Genomic DNA, 24274 nt, shown 5'->3' on the forward strand with positions numbered 1-24274 from the left:
GGGTTCGCCAATGGTGTGACCTTCCGAGGCTCGGATACGGAGGCAAGGATTTCAGCCAATAATAGTCCAGAACGGTATGACAGGCAGCTAGAGTAGCCAATGAGAGGCAGCTAACTCTTGATAGAAGGGAGGCGGGGACAGCGGGCGCAGTAGTGGTCGGTGAAGGACACGGTTCATATCGCTGTACAGAGAGAAGTGAGTAGCTGGACGGACGGGGCTGGGTGTAGGGGAGGCCTAAGCTGTGGGCAGGCTGGACAGTTCCCGGTAGGTGTAGTCACCCTCTGTTCCTCTAGCAGGCTGACATTCTATATTCACCAAGTGGGCCTTTCCTGGCTTCCCAGCATTTCACCAAGATGACCTCCAGGGAGACATTTCATGCAGGATGAGCCTTCAGTTCTGATCCCTGGAGAGGTCAGAGTCAGGACTCATCCCCATAGATCGGCACAGCGGTGTCAGTCTCCCACCATGAACATGCTAACAGGTGGAGAGAGCAGAGAGATGACCCCATCAGGCTACTGCTGCTCCTTCATCTGTAAGGCCTCATTCACACAGATAAATTTAATCCATGCCCTGAGCAGGGTTGTGGTATACCGGCATGGGGATGAATAGGTGTTGCATGTATCCCGGTGTAGGAATGAATCGATTTTGCATGTATCGCGTGGACGGGCATCCCTTTTTTGTTTGTTGGGATGCAGTGGCTTCACAGACACCGCTGTAACACCTAGTCACCCGAAAGAGCAGTCCTCCACGGGGCACGATTACATTGGCTTGTGTGAACGAGGCCTAAGGGCCTGTCTACACTGATATGCCTTATTAAATCACAGTGCACTGTGTTCAAGTGGGAGCAAACTCCCAAGGGCGATTTTTAACTATAGGTAGACCTAAAAGCTCATACACACTATAAGAAAATTGGGTGAACGTTTTCGTCCAAAGAATTTTCATATAGATTGTACACAACAGCTAATTCCAAAGTATGAAAATTCCTGAGTTTTTCTCGTACGGGAACAGAACGTACAATTTTTGTTTAATGCGTACTGTTTTTGTACGACTTTCCTACAAGAAGAATCGGAAAAGACTGTACATGAATTTTCGTACAAATTTTTGTACGGTTCTGATTTGCTGTGAAACACCAAGGAAAATTGGATGACCGTTCACCCAAATTTCTTTTAGTGTGTACCCCACTTTAGTCTTACCTATAGGTACTGTAAGTATCTCCTAAATGTGTTACTTTTAGATGTAGCTGGACACTGCGCATGCGCTCTGAAGTAGCGGCATACCAGTGCCATTCCTTCAGAGCCGTGCCGTAAACAGTGACGTCATCGCCGAAGGCCGGGTGAAGATGGAAGCGCCTTCAGCAGTGACAGCGTGTGCTGGAGGGCTTCGTATTCAGGTAAGTCTATCATAGTTGGTCAGGTTGAAAAAAGACACAAGTCCATCCAGTTCAACCATAAAAATATCAAACAATCCCATATGATCCAGAGGAGGGGAGAAAAAACCCAGCAAAGCATGATCCAATTTGCTACAGAAGGGGGGGGGGGGGGGGGGATCCTTCCTAACCCCCAAGAGGCATTTGGTTTTTCCCTGGATCAACTTTACCTATAAATGTCAGTACCCAGTTATATTGTGTGCACTTAGGAAAGAATCCAGGCCTTTCTTAAAGCAATCTACTGAGCCGGCCAGAACCCCTTCTGGAGGGATTCTGTTCCACATTCTCACAGCTCTTACTGTGAAGAAACCTTTCTGTATTTGGAGATGAAATCTCTTTTCCTCTAGGCGTAAAGAGTGTCCCCTTGTCCTCTGTGTTGACCGTAAAGTGAATAACTCAACACCAAGTTCACTATATGGACCTCTTATATATTTGTACATGTTGATCATATCCCCCCTTAATCTCCTCTTCTCAAGAGAGAATAAATTCAGTTCCTCTAATCTTTCCTCATAGCTGAGCTCCTCCATGCCTCTTATCAGTTTAGTTGCCCTTCTCTGCACTTTCTCCTGTTTTCCGATATCCTTTGAGAACTGGTGTCATAATCTGCTAGTATGCAATGCTTACGACGTAAACTGCCCAGTGACTATTTTTTTTTTTTTACGGTTTACTATATTTTTCTACACCGTGCATATGTGTTTTCATCCCTGATCACCTTTTAGGGAAAAAAAAATAGCGTGACTCAAAAATGCACCGTGGTGTGCTTTAGGTGCGTTTTTATTGACTATAATGGTAGGTGCGTTTTTGAAACGGAGCACTAAAGATGCAGCATGCGGGACTTGTTAAAATGCAGCGCTGTGATGTGAACAGTTACAGAGGATCATCCGTTCCGTCAGACGACATCCATTCAGATCTGTCTAAATGGAAAAGGACACCGCCTCGTTCTGTTTAAAGTGGATCTCTGCTTTTGGCCCCGCTTACCTAAGAGTGTTATCTGCACATTTCAGATCGATTGTGTGATGTGCATATCCCAGGATGCACAGCTAGCAGTGTGTGCGTCATTTGCCTAAGGCGAGTGATGTGCGTGGGGAGGTGGGGCCGGACATTTTTTTTTTTTTTTTAAATAAATAAAAATAAATAAATGCGTGACCCTGCTGCAGGATGGGAGAAGGGAAGGAATGTTTGGAAAAGGGTGAAGGTCTGCTTTGAAAAGGACGGACATGGATGTAGGTGAATGTAAAGGGATGATCACCCCCTGCAGTGTCTTCTCCCCCACACTCCAATGGTTTAGGGTGCTGATGTCATCAAAACCAATGTAGGGTCCATAGCATTGCATTGGATGCATTGATGTGGAGAGATGGTCCACTGCTGGAGCATGGTGGGAGTGCCGGCTACTGGGGGTGCTGAGGATCTGGTAAATAAAAGTGTAAAAAAAAAAAAACTGAATATAAAGTGTGGGCTGGAGTGCGGCTTCAGTTTGTTTAGTGTATTTAAATCTGCCAACACGCACCTTAAGACTGACAATGCTTCTGTCCAAAGGTGCCCCCTCTGCTCCTTCCAGAGTGGGGGCACTCTAATACAGGAGGTATGTTACTGGCCAGACACCAGGTGAAAACAGGGAGAAAAAAAGCTTAAAATGATAAAACTAATGCAGCCATCACATTTAATGATTGGTAAGCGGCATTCTAGTACTTTTTGTATTGGACTGTAATGCCCCCTTTAATCATTAGTTTACATGCATTTTTCGGTGAGCCGTGTTCTTTCCTTTCTAGGGACTAGAACATGGCAGGAGGACACGATTCAGGAAACTACCAATTCACTGGCATAAAGAAACACTTCAATTCCTACACTTTGCTTGGAAGGAGGAATGTAAGTACAGTAGATAATAACCAGAAATAGACCTGAAAACTCATGTATCCATCTTATTTAATATTTTCTTTTTCTTTCAGTGTGTGATAGCCACATATGGGGCCATAGCTGCAATTATCCTTTTCTTTAAATTAAAACCTAAGAAGCAAAAGGCAGTAACGGAGCATTAGGGGTAAGTGTCTTGGATAGAATGTGTCGTTCTTGTTTTCCTTTTAGCCCTATACATGTATATGGAAGGGACTGAAAGGTATGCTACCCATTGCAACTAGTCAATACAGAAAAATAGGCAATGCTGTGACTTCTTATTTTATAATAGAGTTCCAATACTGCAGATATTTTGTGCCAATAATGACATTCTAAATATTTTATTTTAAGTTCTCTGATCTACACTTGCATAGACAGCACAGCAAATTCATCAAATATGACATGGCTGTCTGCAATCTAGACCATTTGTTTTTTGCATGTAGTAAGTCTGTTCTGTATTGTCTTAATAGGAGAAATGGGGCAGCCCCTAGCTTGCATTTAAAGGAAGAGCACATTTAAGTACAATTGCCCCCCCCCCCATTTATAGGAGTCGGTGGTAGTACATGGAGCGCTCCCTGCCAATGCAGCAGTAAGACCCCTTTCACACTGAAGTGCTGCTAAAGCGCCGGTCGTTTTTTGCGGCGCTTTTAGGATGCCATTTTGAAGGTCACGTCACAAAGGGACCCTAAAAAACAAAAGGAAAAAAGACCTGTTTTGCGGCGCCTTTAAGGTGCTTTGGAGGTGCTGCCCATTGATTTCAATGGTCAGGGGCATTTTTGAAGCACTATTTACAGCACTCCAAACATGCCCCAAAGATGCTGCTTGCAGGACTTTCTACCGTTCCGCAAGCACACCTCCCCAGTGTGAAAGCACCCATTCAAATGAATGAGAGGCAGTTTTCAGACGCTACTTTTAGCGCTAAAGCACCTGAAAACAACCTCAGTGTGAAAGGGGTCTTGCAATTATTTACAATACAGCAGAGAGTTGTGTGACTTTGATAGGGCATGTAATCTTGCTCCTTGAACTCTGTGCAGGCCAGTCATATTCCTCCACCCCAAACAAACTCATCCATGTCTTTATGGACCTTTCATCGTGCACTGGTCCAAATCATTTGGTGGAGGGGGGATTATGATGTGGGGTTGTTTTCAGGATTTGGGCTTGGGAACTCGTAAAGCATCAGTATACCAAAACAACTTCATGCTCCCAACTTTGTGGGAACAGTTTGGGGGTGGTCCCTTCCTGGGTCAACTCAATATTGAACCCTATGGACTAATGGCCCGTATACACGATCCAAAAATCGTACAAAAAAAATACCCCTTTTTTGAAGCTATCATACGATAATTGTATCGTTAGTACAAAGCTTTCGAGAGCTGATTGTGACAGTTCATCTGATGTTATCCGATCGGACAAGCATGAAAATTATTCTCGTACGATACCAGATCATCCGATTTTCATAACCTTAGTAAACGCTTCATGTTCGCTGTGCGATTGGCATACCAAAAAAAAAAAAAAAATCAGTCGTCGGATTTTCGGATAGTGTGTTCGGGGCAAAGGACTGGGATGCCATTAAAGTTCATATGTGTGTAAAGCAGGTGTCTCAATAACTTTCATAATATAGTGTGGGTTTGCTTTCAAGTAGTTGTAAAGCCTGAAAAACTTAAGGGGAAAAAAAACAACTTTTTTGGTATGCAGCATCCCCCCCAATACTTGGGTGATCTTGATCCAGCAATGTGCACAAAAGCAGCTGCTGTCCTGGCTCTCTGCTTTCTCTGCCATAGGCTCCTCCTGTTGCTGTCAATTGGAGCCAGTGAGGAGGGAGTGGGGCTCGGGAGCAAGCATGCACAAGTGCCCCCATAGCAAGCGGCTTGCTATGGGGGCACTCAGGAGGGAGCCCAGAGCACCAGTTGGGGACCAGAGAAGAGGAGGATCGGGCTGCTCTGTGCAAAACCATTGCACGGAGCCAGTAAGTATGACATGTTTATTATTTTTAAATTAAAAAAAAAGAGGCTATAGTAGCACCTTGGAACTTATTCACATGGACGACTTCTTGTATAACAGCTGTGCGTGTGTAGAGCTAGGTTCTAACCATTTTTCATGAAGCTTTACAAGCACTGATTACAATGTAAGTGCTAGCTGTCACTTGAAATATGTTAAAAGGCTGCTAGTATAGTGTTTAATGTGACAGCACTCCCGTTAAAGGAGGCTTTGAACCTTACAATACAAGTATGTAACCTTTTCTAGCTAAATATATATCTGTGTATACAAAAGAGAATGGGGGTGGTAGTGACACAGCCCCGAATGATCCACAATGGCTCAAAAGTGATAGGGTCCAGAATTATTTAGACAGAATAAAGGTGGATAAAGCGCCTGGACCTGATGGCATCCACCCACGGATCCTAAAAGAATTGAGCACTGTAATTTCAAAGCCATTGTATCTAATTTTTAGGGACTCATTAATGACAGGAATAGTACCACTGGATTGGTGCAGGGCGAACGTGGTGCCTATATTTAAAAAGGGATCAAAGTCTTTACCAAGTAACTATAGACCTGTTATAGTTTAACTTCTATAGTTGGGAAGATACTGGAGCATTTAATAAAAGACCACATAGACGAGTTCTTGCTGGAAAAAACATTTTTAACAACGGACAGCATGGATTCATGAAAGACAGAAGTTGTCAGACAAACCTGATTTCTTTTTATGAAGAGGTAAGTAAAACCTTGGACAGAGGGGTGGCTGTGGACATGGTATACTTGGATTTTGCAAAAGCGTTCGACACAGTTCCCCACACGCGGCTCATGTGTAAGGTAAAGTCTTCAGGCTTGGAAATATCAGTTTGTAAATGGATAGAAAACTGGCTAAAAGACAGAATTCAGAGAGTAGTGGTTAATGATTCTTACTCTGAATGGTCTAAGGTTATCAGTGGTGTACCCCCAAGGTTCAGTGCTGGGACCCTTACTTTTTAATATCTTTATAAATGATATTGGGTCTGGGATCGAAAGTAACATTTCTGTCTTTGCAGATGACACTAAGCTATGCAGTGGAATAACGTCCTTACAGGATGTCTCCAATTTACAAGCCGACCTCAATGCACTGTCTAATTGGGCGACTATGTGGCAGATGAGGTTTAATGTTGAGAAATGTAAAGTTATGCACTTGGGGGATAAGAATATGCATGCATCATACATGCTAGGGGGAGTACAACTGGGGGAATCCGTAGTGGAGAAAGGATCTGGGGGTTTTGGTAGATCATAAGCTCAATAATAGCATGCAAAGTCCTTTCTTGTATTGAGAGGTATGTACTCTAGAGAGAGATATAATTTTGCCCCTGTTCAAATCATTAGTAAGACCTCATCTGGAATATGCAGTTCAGTTTTGGGCACCAGTTCTCAAAAAGGATATCGGGGAACTGGAGAAAGTGCAGAGAAGGGCAACCAAACTGATAAGAGGCATGGAGGAGCTCAGCTATGAGGAAACATTACAGGAACTGAATGTATTCACTCTTGAGGAGAATAGGGGGGGATATGATCAACATGTTCAAATATATAAGGGGTCCATATAGTGAACTTGGTGTTGAGTTATTCTCTTTACGGTCAACCCAGAGGACACGGGGGGCACTCTTTACGTTTAGAGGAAAAGAGATTTCATCTCCAAATACGCAAAGGTTTCTTCACAGTAAGAGCTGTGGAATAGACTCCCGCCAGAGGTGGTTCTGGCCAGCTCAGTAGATTGCTTTAAGAATAGCCTGGATGCTTTCCTAAATGTACATAATATAACTGGGTACTAACATTTATAGGTAAAGTTGATCCAGGGAAAATCCGATTGCCTCTTGGGGGATCAGGAAGGAATTGGAGCATGCTCTGCTGGTTTTTTTTTTTTTTTTTTTCCTCTGGATCAGCTGAGGGTATAAAATTGGATTGTACGATTTATTGATTTTAAGGTTGAACTGGATGGACTTTTTTTTTCAACCTATGTAAATATATTTGGCAGCTTAGTGAGTCGGATTTCCTCCTGGTGTAATGTCTCTGTGCTGCCATTTTTTTTTTTTTTTCATTTATTTATGTTGTTTTTTTTCACATCATGGTGAGCTGGCTTTTTCGTCCACAATCTTGCAGCTGAACCTCACTCATGAGGTAGCAGATCTTCACTTTCACAAACTGAGATCTGAAATGCTGTCATTTTTAGCTGCGAAATTAAATATTGCAGGATTTCAGGTGGGTGAAGATTACTGCCTCTAGGGATATGTGATGTAGATATGACAGGCAGCAGCGGGAGAGGCCCTTTTTATATGGAACACTTACCTTGATGAGGGAGCTGCATGATCATGTAGAAAATAAAGATGTTTTCAAATTTATAAAAACCCATTGGCAATTTTTGTATGAGGGAGGAAGGTCATGTTACAGACCTTTTTCTTAAGATCTGTACTTAAAGTGGGATTAAACTCCCATCTCTGACTTTTGCCTATAGGTAGTGTAAATCTCTCCTAAACGTGCAATTTAGGAGATATTTACTATACATGCAGCCAGTGACATCACTGGTGCATGTGCTCTGAAGGAGCAGCCACCCGGCTCGTTCCTTCAGAGCCCTGTGAGTAAATTGTGGCTCCTGTGTGCATGTGTGGGAGTGGCTCCAGCCAGTCACACAGCCGGAGTCTGCGAACCCTAAAAGAAGATGGGAGTGGAGGTAGCTTGGCGTTGGAAGGGCTTTGTTTTAAGGTAAGTTTAACATAATTTGCTAGTATGCGATACATACTAGCACATTATGCCTTTTACCGTGCAGGGTACAAAGAAAAAAAAAAAAGTCCAGCGGTTTACTACTGCTTTAAAATACAGCCAAAGGCTCCTGCAAAACACTCTAAACAAGTGTTTCTCTAAAATGGAAGGGCCTCCCTTTTTTTTTTTTTTTTTTTTTTTTTTTTATTTATTTTTTTTTTTATCTCCCCTTCATATCGGAGCCCTACCTTTTGGCTCCAACCCTGTGGGAGGTCAGGAGACATCTTCTGCTGTATGCTGGGGGCAGCCCTGCAGGCCGATTCCCATGAATCGGTTATGGTGAGGGCAAGACAGCCACCATCACTCTAGCAAGGAATGACACCCTTGGGGGTTGTGTTTATTTACTAAAATGGTAGAGTGCAAAATCTGGTGCAACTCTGCTGAGAAACTAATTAGCTTCCAGGTTCTATTGCCAAAGCTTAAAGAAGCTGATTGGCTACTATGAACAGCTACATCAGATACTGAGTGCACCAGTTTTAGTAAATCTCCCCTTAGGTGACCTGCCACTAGAGAATCACTGGTTATGGTGCTGGTGGCATGGTAATTCTTAACCTTGATCAAGCAAACTGGGTCCTGTGAAACTCTAGTTGAGAAACACTGCTGTAAACACATACCGCTTGTGGTCATTTCACAGGTGCATGCAGTTTTAACATGCTGGGTATCTATTTACTTGGTGCAATCTCATCTTTTATATCTTACCAAAAAAAAAAAAAAAATGGGTATTTGTGTGCCATAAATTATTTTGTGTATTTTTTACTGCAAGTTTGTGTTTCCTTGCCTTAATATTCTGTATCCAAAAATTGGAACTACCGTTATTTTATTCTTTAGAGCAGCCTTTTTTTAACCAGGGTGCCTTCAGGTTGCTTAAGGCCCCTTTCGCACTGGGGCGGTAGGGGGCGTCGGCGGTAAAACAGCGCTATTCGGCTGCTAGCGGTGCGGTTTTAACCCCCCGCTGGCAGCCGAAAAAGGGTTAAAACCACTCATATAGCGCGGCTATAGCCGCGCTGTCCCATTGATTTCAATAGGCAGGAGCGGTGAATACACTGCTCCAAAGATGCGGCTGACAGGAGATTTTTTCTTCTCCTGCCAGTGCACTGCTTCAGTGTGAAAGCCCTCGGGCTTTCACACTGAACAAACAGCGGAGGCTGTTTTGGGGCGGTTTGCAGGCGGTATTTTTAGCGCAATAATGCCTGCAAACCACCCCAGTGTGAAAGGGGCCTTAGGGGTGCTTTGGAACAATACCTAGAGATTGCCCAAAAAGTGTATACAAGCCAGTGGGTGGATCACACCTCCCTTTTTAGTTACATTAAGGATGTAGTTGCATTAAGCTTTCATTGTGCACAATTACAACCTTCTTGTCACAGGTATCCTAACTAATGATGTTATTTATCAGGATGTCGGGCATATGCACTGGGGGGGGGTCACATTAGTTGAGTGAGGAAGAGAAACATTGGCATACTAGTCGGTGCACAGAGGTATATTTGCTTTGAAAGACTAAATCCCCTAATGTTTGTTTACTTTTTTTTTTTTTTTTGGAATGGGGTGCCACAAGATCATGCAGGATTTTAAAGGGTGCCTTGACTGAAGAAAGGTTCGGAAACGCTGCTCTAGAGTGTCTGCTTTCAGAAAAATCTATATTGTTTTGGGAGTTATGTAATCTTCAGGCATACATATAATAATTTTAATTTTTTTTTTGTGTAAAAATGACTGGGAGAAAGGGTTAAAACAAATTTTTAAAATTGGAATAGCTAACAAGTGTTCTGTATTGAGCCAAAGGTGGAGTCACACTGGTTAACCATCATATTTGTTCATACCAAAAGTGTATTAAATGGTCAAATGGCAATGGTTCCACATAGATTGTATGGGTTAACAGAGATCATTTGTCTCTTGTATAATATGGTATTAATGTCTCTGTTATGTCCATTCTGACATGTAAACTTGTCACCTACAGGGCCCAAGGCTTGAAGCAAGAACGGTCAGGCTGATCCCTTCTCAAACATTCATTTTTATCATGTAAAAAAAAAAAGTACATGTGTATTATCTTTATTTACAAAATGTTGAGTTAAAAAAACTGTACAAAAGGAGGCATTGACATTCTGCCACGCTGTTCACGTTCAACAGTTTGGAGGTATATGATTAAATAAACTTTACGTTTCAGAAGAATTTGTGTGTGTCTTCTGTAGAAGGCTAACATCTGTTTATTGCTCCAGCATTCTTATGACCCAGTTCAAGCTATACTTCCACTTCGAGGTAGAACAAAACTGGCTTTATTCATGGACACAGTGGAAAGCGCAAAATAGTGAATAGAGGCTAGACTTTAATATGCACCTGCTGTAAGCATTAAAGGATGAGTGCACCTACTCCACAGATGGATATATACTCCCATCCGACAGCTGTTGCCTCCTGTATTTGTTAACATTCATCTCCGCAAGTCTCACTGTCCTGGCTGCGCCTGCGCATGACAGCCCCATATGAATCTAGAGGCTGTCTTAAGAACAGAAACAAGGGAGATGGCCATGATGTAAAACACTGCAGATGTGGGTTGGGGCAAAAAGCACTTATCCTTTAAGCAGTATGTGCTACAGGTTTAAAACTCATGATTACTCCTAGCACTGTTATTAAAAAACTGGAGTGGAAATTTTATATTCTAGATGCATAATAGATTATTAAAATACAGAAATCAAACAAGGCTTACCTTTTAAATCAAAGAAGTGTTTGTGGACACATACCATTATAAAAGAGGTGGTTGCAATTTAAAATAATTAAAACATGCAAAATATGAATTCCTGAGCAGTCTGATTCACATTAAAGGTTGTCTGGCAAAAAGAGGGGGGCGAAGACAGAGAATTGCAACTTAAGGAACCTGTAAATTAAAAAGGTGCAATGCTCTGGTTCCTTCTTCAAACCATTCTACACCATTGTAGACGAAGGTGTCAGCAGCTTCTAAAATTAGCTTAAGTATATCAACTAACAGAACACACCTTGTTTTGATGGAGTACCTACAATAATTTTGTTTTTAAATATGTATATCCATGCTATACAGAGATCTGTGACCTTTAAATAAACTATGATTATGACAGGAAGTAACACTTTAAGGACAAACTTATAAAGCAGTAAATCTGACAATCACATTCATTGCAGGTGACTCTTACAGCAGCATCTGTTGAAACAGCAATTGATTCACCAGCAGTGAAAATCAAATTTAGGGCTTTAGAAATAGATCCCAGAGTGCCAACTTAGCCAGAAGTAAAAGCTCTACACAAGTGTTAAGGAAGCTTGGGGTCCAGTACAAATGGAATTTAGGCTTAATGCAGGCAAATACTTTAGTAAAGGTTAAGTTGACCTTTAACCAAAAAAAAAAAATGCACATTTTTGTAGGCTGGAAACAAATGTGCATTTTCTTTTTAACTGGAGCCTGCAGAGCATTGCACCAGCCATCATTATGTCATGTGTGCAATGTCAAGCTCCTGTCATGTCTTCCACTAGGCTTTGTGCCCATACTAGCTTTGTTACAAAGCTAGAGGAAGAATTAACTAGTAGCATGGTGAGCAGCATGCTCACAGCACATTCAAACTACAAGTAGATGTGATGTGGTAGAAACTGGTACTTGTTCTTTCAGTCATAGGAATCTGTGATTGAATGACAGCAGTGTGGACAAAGCCATGCTGTTTACAAAAAGTGACAATGGATGCAAGGAGAAGATCTGACAGAAAATAGTACTGGCAGCAGGTGCATAGAAGCATTTTACAATCAAAACATGTAAAATGCTCCTACAGGTGAACTTATCCTTTTAAGCTCTGAAAGCCAGCATCAGCTTGTAGTGCAGAACAAACATGAATGCTCTCAAAGCTACCTATTCAATTATTGGCCCTTTTCCACTGGTCCTTACAAGAAGCTAGGACTTGTAGATTGTTTGAAGATAGCTAAAGCGACAGGCAAATAAGCTAGAACCAAGCTGGTTTCTATCCAACTGAAAAGGCTCTGAATTGTGGCTACTCTCATCTCAGGCAATCTGTTCCCCATAGTAAATAGGTGGAAGGCAGGAAAAAAAAAAAAAACCACGTGCCATTAACCTTAATGCTGCACTGCCAGGTTACTTAAAGCCTTACTCCAGGATTAATGTTCATTTGGACCAGTTATGTGGCCTCAGCTACATACAGTATATAATCAGTAGGATAGGAACTAATCGGCACCAGATAGTTCAGCTGTGCCCTGCTCAGCCATTCATGGGAAGCTTTGTATTCTGATTGAATACAAGGCTTCCTCTGATTGTGTTGCCATGTGCCTGTCACAGCCAATCCATATTTTGTTCTAGTAGCAGGACAGGAAGTCCCCATCCCACAAATGAGTATACAGTGCTGTATGTACCTGAGGCTACATATATTAATACAGTGTACACATCAAGCATACCTGTTACTGCCATAAATCATTTGAATGGGGCTGCTTTGGCCCAAATGGACATTAAACAAGGCATTAATAAGGTTCAATGGGTTATTACTTTCAGCATTAAATCCCATTCATTAGCACTGCTAGAATGGAAAAGCATACACCAACAAATATGTCCTCACCATCACACTGATACAGTATCTATAACTCTTCTGAAATTGCATGGACAAATGCTGAAGCATTACCTGTTAGTTACATAAATACAAGCACTCAGTGCTCAAAACGATAACTGTCAAATGCACACAGCACCAGTTTGAATTTGTATACAATGCCTCTTGCTTGTCAGTTTAGGACTGAAACAAGGCAGTGTAGAGAATGCAAGAGTCTTGCAATAAAATTGACATCAAAATCCTATTTGGTAACATTGCATAACTTAGGCTCAGCCCTGGATTGGACAGTCAAGAGTCAGACGGAAGAATTTCTTTTGCATCAGCTAGAAAGTGCAATTGTTCATTGTGGGCTAAAAGCTCCAGCAGCCAGAAGAAGATTTCGGCGTGTAAAATGAAGATGAATAACAGGAGTAGATTTTGTCATATAGGAGCCTAGGAGAAGCTCTTGAGAATTTTCATTGAAGTTTATATGTCCTGCAGAAGTTGTAAAGTCATCAGTTTCTAGATCTTCAAATGCTTTTATTGCATCCCATAAACAGATAGTATTATCCATAGATCCTAAATAGAAACCAAAATTAATTAAAACAAGTAACATAAGTATAGTTTCCTGCACTCACTACATCGAAGTTGATGGTAAAGCAGTTCTGCTCCTATCCTAAACCATCTACAATGTTATACAGTGCCTATTAGTTCAAGGAACCCCTACATAGTTGTAGTTACAATGTACTGCACATGCGCAGTCATAATATGGGGAAGCAACCCCTGCCAGAGAGGAGGGGGCACACACTTGTAGCATTCATCCAGCCTATCTGGTAAACTGCAACATAAAGAGGGATTAAGAGATCAGCATTTTCTGTGAAGTAGCATGCCCCACTCCAACTACATACGTAAGGCCCCTTTCACACTGGGGCAGTAAAACGCTGCTATTTTTAGCACCACTTTACCATCGGTTTAGCTGCGCTTTTTGGGCACTAGCGGAGCAGTTTTAACCCCCCGCTAGCAGCCAAAAAAGGGTCAAAACCTCCCAAAAAGCACAGCAGCGTTATGCCGGGGGTATAGCCGCGCTGCCCCACTGATTTCAATGGGCAGGAGCGGTGTATACAGCGCTCCAAAGATGCAGCTAGCAGGACTTTTTTTCAGCGCCTTGCCAGGGCACTGCTACACAGTGAAAGCCCTCGGGGCTTTCACATTGGGAGACTGCAGCGGCTGTTTCAGGGTGCTTTGCAGGCACTATTTTTAGCGCCTGCAAAGCACCCCATTGTGAAAGGGGTCTAAAGGAAACCAGGAACGGGGTTTTAAAATGAGACATTGGCATGTACTTATGGAATCTATAAAGGTTGAAACAAAATGGCCAATGTGAGTTTACACTTTAAAAATCTGCATGAGTATCAAAACAATATATAATAAAGAAAGCAACAGCACATGTCAACAAATAATGCTCCTTATTTGACATAGAATACTTTCCATGAGCCTTTATAATTAGAGAACTTTAGGAAAGCTTTCCCTATCTTTCACCCAAGTCCTTATGAAGGGGGATTCTTTGGCACTAGAAAGAAGTTGTCTCTCTTCCTTTTGTCTCAACTGTATCAGCTCAGTGATGGACCCCTAAAATATCTCACAGGAGGCCACTGTGGGGGTGTGTGGGGTGTTACTTTGTGGTAGAGCTGCCAACATTCAATCAAATCTCCCTGGGTGACCGATAAAAGAATCAAGGCACCTTTTCTTGGCTATTGTATTCAGACAGCTGTCTGAATACAGTAGTGACCCGCCACTATTAAAAAAAGTGTGCTAGACTTTTTTTTTTCCATGCTACAGCTGCCTGTGTACTAAAAAAAAATCCACTTTGTAATATTATGCAACATACCTGATGCTAAAATCTCTCCATCTCGGCTAAACTTTAGTGCATAGATTGTGTTAGTGTGACCTTTTAAGTCTCCAACCATCAAACCGTGGCCAATATCCCAAAGCAAGACTCTGCCGTCTGTGCCCCCACTAGCCAGAAATTTTCCATTTGGAGTAAAAGTCAATGAATGAATTGGTCCCTGCAAAGAAAAAAAAAGTTTATAAGATCAAAAAAAACAATACTCAGCTGTTCAGAGCTCAGTAGGTCTATATATGAAACAAAGTTTTTAAATGGGTGTCTAACCCAGGAGAAAATAAAAAGGTAATATATGGCAGCTTAACAGTCTCTAGATGTGATCACAGAACTAGCTTTAAAGTGTAAAGGCTTGTTTATTTAAGTCATCTGTGCAGTTGGTTTTGCACAGAGCAGCCAGGATCCTCCTCTTCTCGGGTCCCTTTTTGCTGCTCCCAGGCCCTCCCTCTGAGTGCCCCTCAGCCAGCAGCTTGCTACAGGGGTGCACCCAAGCCAAGTAACAGCTCCGTGTATCCATTCAGACACAGAGCCCCGACCTGGCCCTCTCTCCCAATTGAATGACAGCCACGGGAGCCAATGGCGCCGCTGCTCTGTCTCAGCCAATCAGGAGGAGTGTACTGGATGGCTGAGGGGATTGTGGACATCGCTGGAGAGAGAAGGCGCTCAGGTAGGCGGGGGGCGCTACACACAGAAGGTGCTTTTTTTTTAATGCATTGTAATAAAATAAATAAATAAAAAAACCTGTCTTTACAACTCAACTCCTTTAACGTTTCAGGTTAAGAACATTTTCAGCAGGTACAGCAAGAATGGGACTTTGACTTGAAAGTAAAATCAATTTCTTGGCAGACAGTAGAGGACGGGCAGATTTCAGAAAGAGGGGGAGGGACATCTGTGTCCCGTGGTGTACTCAAAGAAAAAAGGATTTTACAGGCAAGTATGGAAAAAAAAAAAAAAAAAAAAAAAATTGGATTTACAGCTTACCTGTAAAATCCTTTTCTTTGAAGTACATCACGGGACACAGAGCCATAGTAATTACTATGTGGGTTATAGGCCACCTTCAGGTGATGGACACTGGCACACCCTAAGACAGGAAGTCCACTCCCTATATAACCCCTCCCACTACTGGGAGTTTTTGTAGCAAAGCAATGCATGTGTATGCCAGAAAGAAGGGAGGGACCTCTGCGTCCCATGATATACTTCAAAGAAAAGGAAAGGATTTTACAGGTAAGCTGTTATAAAAATCCTATTTTCTTAATCATACATCACAGGACACAGAGCCTTAGTAATTACTATGTGGGATGTCCCAGAGCAATGCCAACTGGAGGGAGGGAGACAACAAAAGTTAGGGCACCATGAGATCAGAGAACTTATACTGCAGCCCACTGCTCCCAAAGGAGATATCCTCATGACTTTTTACATCTACCTGATAGAATCTGGTAAATGTATGGACTGAAGACCAAGTTGCAGCCTTGCAGATTTGCGGTGGAGGCTTGGTGATGCACTTCCCCTGAAGCACTAGCAGCCCTTATGGAGTGCGCTTTGATTTGAAAAGGTGAAATCTTCCTCTTTAACCATAAGCTTGAACAATTACTTGTCAAATCCATTTGAAAATAGTATATTTCGATGCTGCCTGTCCTCTTGTAGGACCTTCAGGAAATACAAACAAAACTTACGTTTTTCAAATATGAGCAGTCGCCTTCAAGTAGACTTTGACTGCTCTTGAAAGCAAGTGGTCGCTGAAATACTGGTGAGGCCCGAGACCTGGCCTTTGATAGTACTCAAGGCCAACTTCATTTCTAACCCCATTTGTAGAAAGCAAGGATTTTACCTATGACATACTTCCTGGGGTGCCAACCCTTGGATTCACACCAGGAGACATACAGTGGGGATGGAAAGTATTCAGACCCCCTTACATTTTTCACTTTGTTATATTGCAGCCATTTGCTAAAATCATTTAAGTTCATTTTTTTTCCTCATTCATGTACACACATCATCACATATTAACATAAACACAGAATTGTTGACATTTTTGCAGATTAAAAAAGCAAAACTGAAATATCACATGGTCCTAAGTATTCAGACCCTTTGCTGTGACACTCATATTTAAGTTACGTGCTGTCCATTTCTTCTGATCATCCTTGAGATGGTTCTACACCTTCATTTGAGTCCAGCTGTGTTTGAATATACTGATTGGACTTGATTAGGAAAGCCACACACCTGTCTATATAAAAGACCTCACAACTCACAGTGCATGTCAGAGCAAATGAGAATCATGAGGTCAAAAGGAACTGCCTGAGGAGCTCAGAGACAGAATTGTGGCAAGGCACAGATCTGGCCAAGGCTACAAAAAAAAAATTCTGCTGCACTTAAGGTTCCTAAGAGCACAGGGGCCTCCATAATCCTTAAATGGAAGGCATTTGGGATGACCAGAACCCTTCCTACTAGAGCTGGCCATCTGGCCAAACTGAGCTATCGGGGGGAGAAGAGACTTGGTGAGAGAGGTAAAGAAGAATCCAAAGATCACTGTGGCTGAGCTCCAGAGATGCAGTCGGGAGAAAGTTGTAGAAAGTCAACCATCACTGCAGCCCTCCACCAGTCGGGGCTTTATGGCAGAGTGGCCTGACAAAAGCCTCTCCTCAGTGCAAGACACATGAAAGCCCGCATGGAGTTTGCTTAAAAAAAAAAAAAAACGCTGAAGGACTCCAAGATGGTGAGAAATAACATTCTCTGGTCTGACGAGACCAAGATAGAACTTTTTGGCCTTAATTCTAAGCGGTATGTGTGGAGAAAACCAGGCACTGCTCATCACCTGTCAAATACAGTCCCAACAGTGAAGCATGGTGGTGGCAGCATCATGCTGTGGGGTTGTTTTTCAGCTGCAGGGACAGGACGACTGGTTGCAATCGAGGTAAAGATGAATGCGGCCAAGTACAGGGATATCCTGGACGAAAACCTTCTCCAGAGTGCTCAGGACCTCAGACTGGGCCGAAGGTTTACCTTCCAACAAGACAATGACCCCAAGCCAGGGTTCTCCAAACTATGGCCCTCCAGTTGTTGCGGAACTACACCTCACATGAGGCATTGTAAAACTCTGACATTCCCAGGCATGATGGGAATTGTAGTTCCTGAACAACTGGAGGGCCATAGTTTGGAGACCCCTGCCCTAATCACACAGCTAAAATAACAAAGGAGTGGCTTCACAACAACTCCGTGACTGTTCTTGAATGGCCCAGCCAGAGCCCTGACAAACCCAATTGAGCATCTCTGGAGACCCCTAAAAATGGCTGTCCACCAACGTTTACCATCCAACCTGACAGAACTGGAGAGGATCTGCAAGGAGGAATGGCAGAGGATCGGATCCCCAAATCCAGGTGTGAAAAACTTGTTGCATCCTTCCCAAAAAGACTCATGGCTGTGTTAGATCAAAAGGGTGCTTCTACTAAATACTGAGCAAAGGGTCTGAATACTTAGGACCATGTGATATTTCAACAATTCTGTGTTTTTCTGTCAATATAGGGTGCTGTGGGGGGATCTGAATACTTTCCGTTCCCACTGTATGCCTTCCAGACTCTAGAATATGATTCTGGAGGCCGGCTTGCTTGCATTAACCAAGGTAGATACCACTGAATCTGACAGCCCACGCTTCTTCAGAATGAGAGTCTCAATAGCCAAACCGTTAAATTTAGCGTTTGTAAGGTAGGATGGAATACCGGACCTTGCAAGAGAAGGTCTGGATGTGGTGGTAGGGTCCATGGGTGGCCTACCGCCATCTTTATAAACTCTGCAAACCAAGATCTCCTGGCCCACAAGAATCACAGACTTCCCTTCCTGCTTGATCCTGCAAAGTCATGGAAGCAGCAGAACAGGAAGGAATGCATAAATCAGCAAAAAACGATTCCACGGGAATACCAAGGCATCTGTTCCGCAAGCTAGCGGGTCTTTTGTTCTTGACACAAAGGTGTTGATCTTTTTGTTGAACCTGGACACAAACAGATCTATGTCCGGAATCCACCATCTTTGACATATTGTCAGGAAGATATCGGGGTGAAGAGACCATTCTCCCGGGAACTGCTGGTGACTCAAGTAGTCCGCCTGTCATTTCTCTATTCCTGGAATGAAGACTGCCGTCAGGCAAGGTACATCGTTTTCTGCTCAAGTTAGAATTTGATTCACCTCTCTGGGCCGCACGACTTCTCGTGCCCCCTTGGTGATTGATATAGGCCACTGCTGTGGCATTGTCGGATTGGATTCGGACAGGACAATTCCATAATCTGAACGTCCAGGCCCTCAGGGCCAAGTGCGCTGCCCGAATCTCTAGAATATTGATGGGCAAGGTCATGTCTGATCTGGACCATTTCCCTTGGACAGTCACCTCTTCCAGGACTGCTCCCCAACCCGAAAGGCTGGCATCTGTTACCACCTTCCAGGTAAGTGGTAGGAAGGATTTTCCCTTCTGCAGATTCTTGGTTATCAACCAACTGAGGCTCTGGCGCACCTTTGGAGACAAGCACATTGGGAAATCTAGAGATTGGACCCTCTTGTTCCAAGCCGATAGGATACTGTTTTGAAGAAGTCTTGAGTGAAACTGAGCATAAAGAATGGCCTCGAATGAAGCCACCATCTTTCTCAACAACCTCATGCAAAGCCGAATAGAAGGATTTTTCTTTGCCTTGACTACCTGAATCAGCTCCCTTATGGCACTGATCTTCGCCTGGGGTAAGAATACCCTCTTCTGGGCTGTATCTATGATCAGACCCAAATATTCCAATCTCCTTGATGGTTTTAAGGAAGATTTCTCTAGGTATTCAAGGTAGTTGACTGTGGTGACCAAGCTTTGGTCTAAGCGGGCTACCGACCAGTCTATTAAGAGCAGGTTGTCTAGGTAAGCTATAATCATTATACCTTGAGCCCTTAATCTGGCTAGGGGAGGAGCGGGGGGGGGGGGGGGGGGATTTTAGAAGTTTAAAAAAAAAAAAAAAAAAAAAAAAAAAAAAAAAAAATCGGCAAATGGGAGGTATGCATCCTTGATGTCGATTGACACCCGAAGTTCTCCACCTTGTAGGATGGAAACTACTGAATGAGTCTGACATCTCCATTTGGTTTTGGTACCGTGAAAAGGCTTGAATAAAACCCCAATCCCTGCTCTTCCATGGGGATCACCGATATCACCTTTTGAGACAAAAGATGGTCCACTGCTTGAAAGAGACTTTTTCTCTGGATCCCTGGGAACGTTTGATCAGAAGAGACGGGGACTCTTGGAACTCTAGTTTGTACACTAGAGTAATTGAGGAAGCCACCCATTTGTCTTGACACTCTTCCTGCCAGACCCTTGAGAACTGCAGAAGTCTTCCCCCAACTCGAGCGAGCAGGGGCGCCCTTTCATAAGGGGGCTTCAGTATTTTGTTTTGTAGGTTTCCTTCCCCAGGACTTTTGTCCCTGGGCTTGACCCTGAGGTTTACCTCTTGAATTTGATGGTGGAGGCCGTTGAGACTGCCTGGAGGCCAATGCTCCTGGCACTGGAGAAGCGACTCATTTAAATGAAATACGCTTACTCCTTTTCCTAACTGGCAAAAGGGTACTTTTCCCATTATAAAATTCTTTGGATGTACTTATCCAGATCATCCCCAGACAGCCGTTCACTGCGAAAAGGAAAACTAGCCAGGAGCTTTTTGCAGGGTGCTTCGGCTGACCAATTTTTTAACCACAGTATTCTACGCATATGCACCAGCCCCAGCGCGAGGCCTGTAGAATAGAATCTCTCAGAGTCTTGGGCCTGCTGATCAGGAATAATCATGAGCACCTGTTTAACCACTTCAATACCAGGCACTTAGACACCTTCCCGCCCAGACCAATTTTCAGCTTTCAGCGCTGTCGCAATTTGAATGACGATTGCGCAGTCATGCTACACTGTACCCAAACAAATTTTTTATCATTTTGTTCCCACAAATAGAGCTTTCTTTTGGTGGTATTTGATCACCTCTGCGGTTTTTATTTTTTGCGCAACAAATAAAAAAAGACCGAAAATTTTGAAAAAAAACAAGTTTTTCTTTGTTTCTGTTAAAACTTTTTGTAAATAAGTACGTTTTCTTCTTCAATGACGGGCACTGATATGGCTGCACTGACGGGCACTGATATGGCTGCACTGACGGGCACTGATATGGCTGCACTGACGGGCACTGATATGGCTGCACTGACGGGCACTGATATGGCTGCACTGACGGGCACTGATATGGCTGCACTGACGGGCACTGATATGGCTGCACTGACGGGCACTGATATGGCTGCACTGACGGGCACTGATATGGCTGCACTGACGGGCACTGATATGGCTGCACTGACGGGCACTGATATGGCTGCACTGACGGGCACTGATATGGCTGCACTGACGGGCACTGATATGGCTGCACTGACGGGCACTGATATGGCTGCACTGACGGGCACTGATATGGCTGCACTGACGGGCACTGATATGGCTGCACTGACGGGCACTGATATGGCTGCACTGACGGGCACTGATATGGCTGCACTGACGGGCACTGATATGGCTGCACTGACGGGCACTGATATGGCTGCACTGACGGGCACTGATATGGCTGCACTGACGGGCACTGATACGGCTGCACTGACGGGCACTGATACGGCTGCACTGACGGGCACTGATACGGCTGCACTGACGGGCACTGACACGGCTGGACTGACGGGCACTGACACGGCTGGACTGACGGGCACTGACACGGCTGGACTGACGGGCACTGACACGGCTGGACTGACGGGCACTGACACGGCTGGACTGACGGGCACTGACACGGCTGGACTGACGGGCACTGACACGGCTGGACTGACGGGCACTGACACGGCTGGACTGACGGGCACTGACACGGCTGGACTGACGGGCACTGACACGGCTGGACTGACGGGCACTGACACGGCTGGACTGACGGGCACTGACACGGCTGGACTGACGGGCACTGACACGGCTGGACTGACGGGCACTGACACGGCTGGACTGACGGGCACTGACACGGCTGGACTGACGGGCACTGACACGGCTGGACTGACGGGCACTGACAGGTGGCACTGACGGGCACCGATAGGTGGCACTGACGGGCACCGATAGGTGGCACTGACGGGCACCGATAGGTGGCACTGACGGGCACCGATAGGTGGCACTGACGGGCACCGATAGGTGGCACTGACGGGCACCGATAGGTGGCACTGACGGGCACTCATAGGTGGCATTGATGGTTACTTATGGGTGGCACTGATAGTTGGCACGGATGGGCACTGACAGGTGGCATGAATGGACACTGATGGGTGGCACTGATGGCACTGCTTGTTTGCAGTGATGCCCCTAAGGGTGGCATTGCTGGGCATCACTGCAACATAATGGTGCCAATCAGTGCCCATTTGTGGTCACTGATTGGCACACTGGGCACATGTGGATGGCCATGGGGTACATACCTGGCCATCCACATGTTGCCCCTTCCCTGGTGGTCCTAGTGGCGATCCCTGGTGGTCCAGTGTGGTGATCTGCGGGGGGGCTGGCCCCCCCCTGCCAGGAGAGCCGCCAATCGGCTCTCCTCTACTCGCGTCTGTCAGACGCGAGTGAGGAAGAGCCGATCAACGGCTCTTCCTATTGACAGCGTGATCAGCCGTGATTGGACACGGCTGATCACGTGGTAAAGAGCCTCCGCCGGAGGCTCTTTACCAAGATCGGTGGAGCGATGGAGCTCCACCGATCGCCGCGATGCGCGTCCCCGTCATATGACGTCTAGTCAGGATAACAGAACCACTTCCCGGACGTCAATCCGCTATAGGGCGGGCGGGAAGTGGTTAAACTGGTCTCTCAAGGATTGACATACACCAATTTCTGCCAGCGCAGGCTGAGTTACTGAACCTGCCAGAGTGTTTTTTTTTTTTTTTTTTTTTTTTTTATCAGAAAAGCGTTTGAGCATAACAAAAGGATACATAATCAAGTACCAAGTGCAACAGGCACCAAAAATAATATCGCATCTGACATTACTTTCATGCAAGCAGTATATACAAGGAAAAGTGTTTAATAGGAATTACAACTTATCTGTTGGATCCCTAAGCATTTGAGCATTGTCTACCAGACAAGTCAAACTTTTATTCACAGAGGATAATAGCAGCGTCAATTGCTGGTATCTCCCATTTTTTATTAAGCTTTTCCTCCATTGGATAAAGTGTTGAAAACTTTTTAGGAGGATAAAAATGGATAGGAAAGGCATGCGCAGCTTGGGGAGGCTTTAGCGAACCCAAACCAGAAGTAGGTTTATCAACCGACTCAGTTAAGGGTAGCATAATTGTGGAGCGAACCAATTCAGTAAAAGATTGTACCATCAAATCTTTGATTGTGAACCTGATCCTTCCGCATTTGACCCCTCAGAAGAGGAGTCATCAGCCTCTTCCCAGTCCCCTAAGAAAAATTAATCTCCCGCTCCCGGTTCCTCAGTTTGAGGGTCCTGGGTAACAGAAGGGGAACTATCGCGCTTAGTCCCACTCTGGGATGTGATTAAAGCCACTAACCTCTGCTCCAATCCTAATATGGTTGAGGAAAAAAACCTTCGGTAATGTAGACAGGGGCTGCAGAGCTGTTTTTTTTTTTTTTTTGTAAGAAAACCCCCCCAATCTTACCGGAGGGCTGGGTTGCTCGCCGTAGGGAATCTGCAGCTTCTGCTGAGACAGCGTGATCTTTGAGGAAGCATGACAAGGTACGTGCTGCTCTATACAGCCCCCAGTGTTGATTTTTAGGCATGACATTTACTTTTTAAAAGGAGACAATTCATAAGAAACTTAAAAATTCCTTAGAAATCTCCACTTACCTTTCCCGCTGCAGGGTTTTCTGTGGTAAAACCAACATACCCAATCTTCACCCCTCACGGTGGGCTCCGTTTAAAAAACCTTCATAAATTGGGGCCCCTTTTTATTGGGGGATCTGCACTCCTGGACCCGTAACAGCACCCCGCCAGAAAAGACTTATGGCTGAAAAAACCAAAAGCACTGGATCCAGCTCTCTAGAAAGAGAAGTGGTACGGGCTAAACCTCGTTTCTTCTGCCACGAGGCCTGGGTACCAGTTAATTCGGCCTAAAGAGACACTTTGAATGGATCCAGCTGCATAGCTAGCCCCAGCAAGGATGGCTCCAGTGGAGCTCAGCACATCTTTACTCGTGACCAATACCTTAGACACTGGCGAAAAAACTGAGGTACTCCCAGTGGTGGGAGGGGTTATATAGGGTGTGCCAGTGTCCATCACCTGAAGGTGGCCTATAACCCACATAGTAATTACTATGGCTCTGTGTCCCGTGATGTACGATTAAGAAAATCCTATTTTCTTTATCAAACATCAGGGGACACAGAGCGAGGCCATTCCTTACTTACTGGGATGTCCCAGAGCAATAGCCTTGAGGGGAGGGAGACACCCTGCCAAAACAAATAGCCATCAGACCTATACGGCAGCACGGAATACACTGCGGTCATAAGCTGAATCCTCGGCTGCTCAAACATTCACTTGCTAAAATTTTGTGAATGTATGCACTGAAGACCAGGTAGCAGCCTTAGAAATCTGAGCCACAGATACCTGATGGCTAAAAGCCCAGGGAGGTTCTTACAACCCTGGTAGAATGAGCTCTCACCCTAAAGGGAGGAGCCCTGGTAAAACAAAAAAGGAATCTGATACTCTGATCTCCACAGATCTAGACAAACTGACTGCTCGGACTACATCCAAGGAGTGCAGT

The 24274-nt window shown here is 44.3% G+C and overlaps 2 protein-coding genes across 2 annotated transcripts in view; one reads left to right on the forward strand and one right to left on the reverse strand.

The window, feature by feature from the left end:
• The first annotated feature begins 39 nt into the window (after positions 1-39).
• ATP5MK (ATP synthase membrane subunit k) lies at positions 40-10249 on the forward strand. The gene is made up of 4 exons (XM_073596123.1): positions 40-195; positions 3196-3292; positions 3373-3464; positions 10038-10249. The coding sequence occupies exons 2-3, from the start codon at positions 3206-3208 to the stop codon at positions 3460-3462; spliced, it is 177 nt and encodes a 58-aa protein (XP_073452224.1). The 5' UTR covers positions 40-195; positions 3196-3205; the 3' UTR covers positions 3463-3464; positions 10038-10249.
• The window catches only part of TAF5 (TATA-box binding protein associated factor 5), a 36375-nt gene continuing 21694 nt past the window's right edge, over positions 9594-24274 (reverse strand). The window contains exons 10-11 of the mRNA XM_073596122.1: positions 14507-14684; positions 9594-13200 (exon numbers count right to left, since the gene is read on the reverse strand). Of these exons, the coding sequence (XP_073452223.1) occupies positions 12983-13200; positions 14507-14684 (396 nt within the window). The 3' untranslated portion in view covers positions 9594-12982. The remainder of the gene's footprint in view (positions 13201-14506; positions 14685-24274) is intronic.

Source organism: Aquarana catesbeiana, linkage group LG08 (genome assembly GCF_042186555.1).
Source record: "Aquarana catesbeiana isolate 2022-GZ linkage group LG08, ASM4218655v1, whole genome shotgun sequence".
In the NCBI taxonomy this organism is placed as follows: domain Eukaryota; kingdom Metazoa; phylum Chordata; class Amphibia; order Anura; family Ranidae; genus Aquarana; species Aquarana catesbeiana.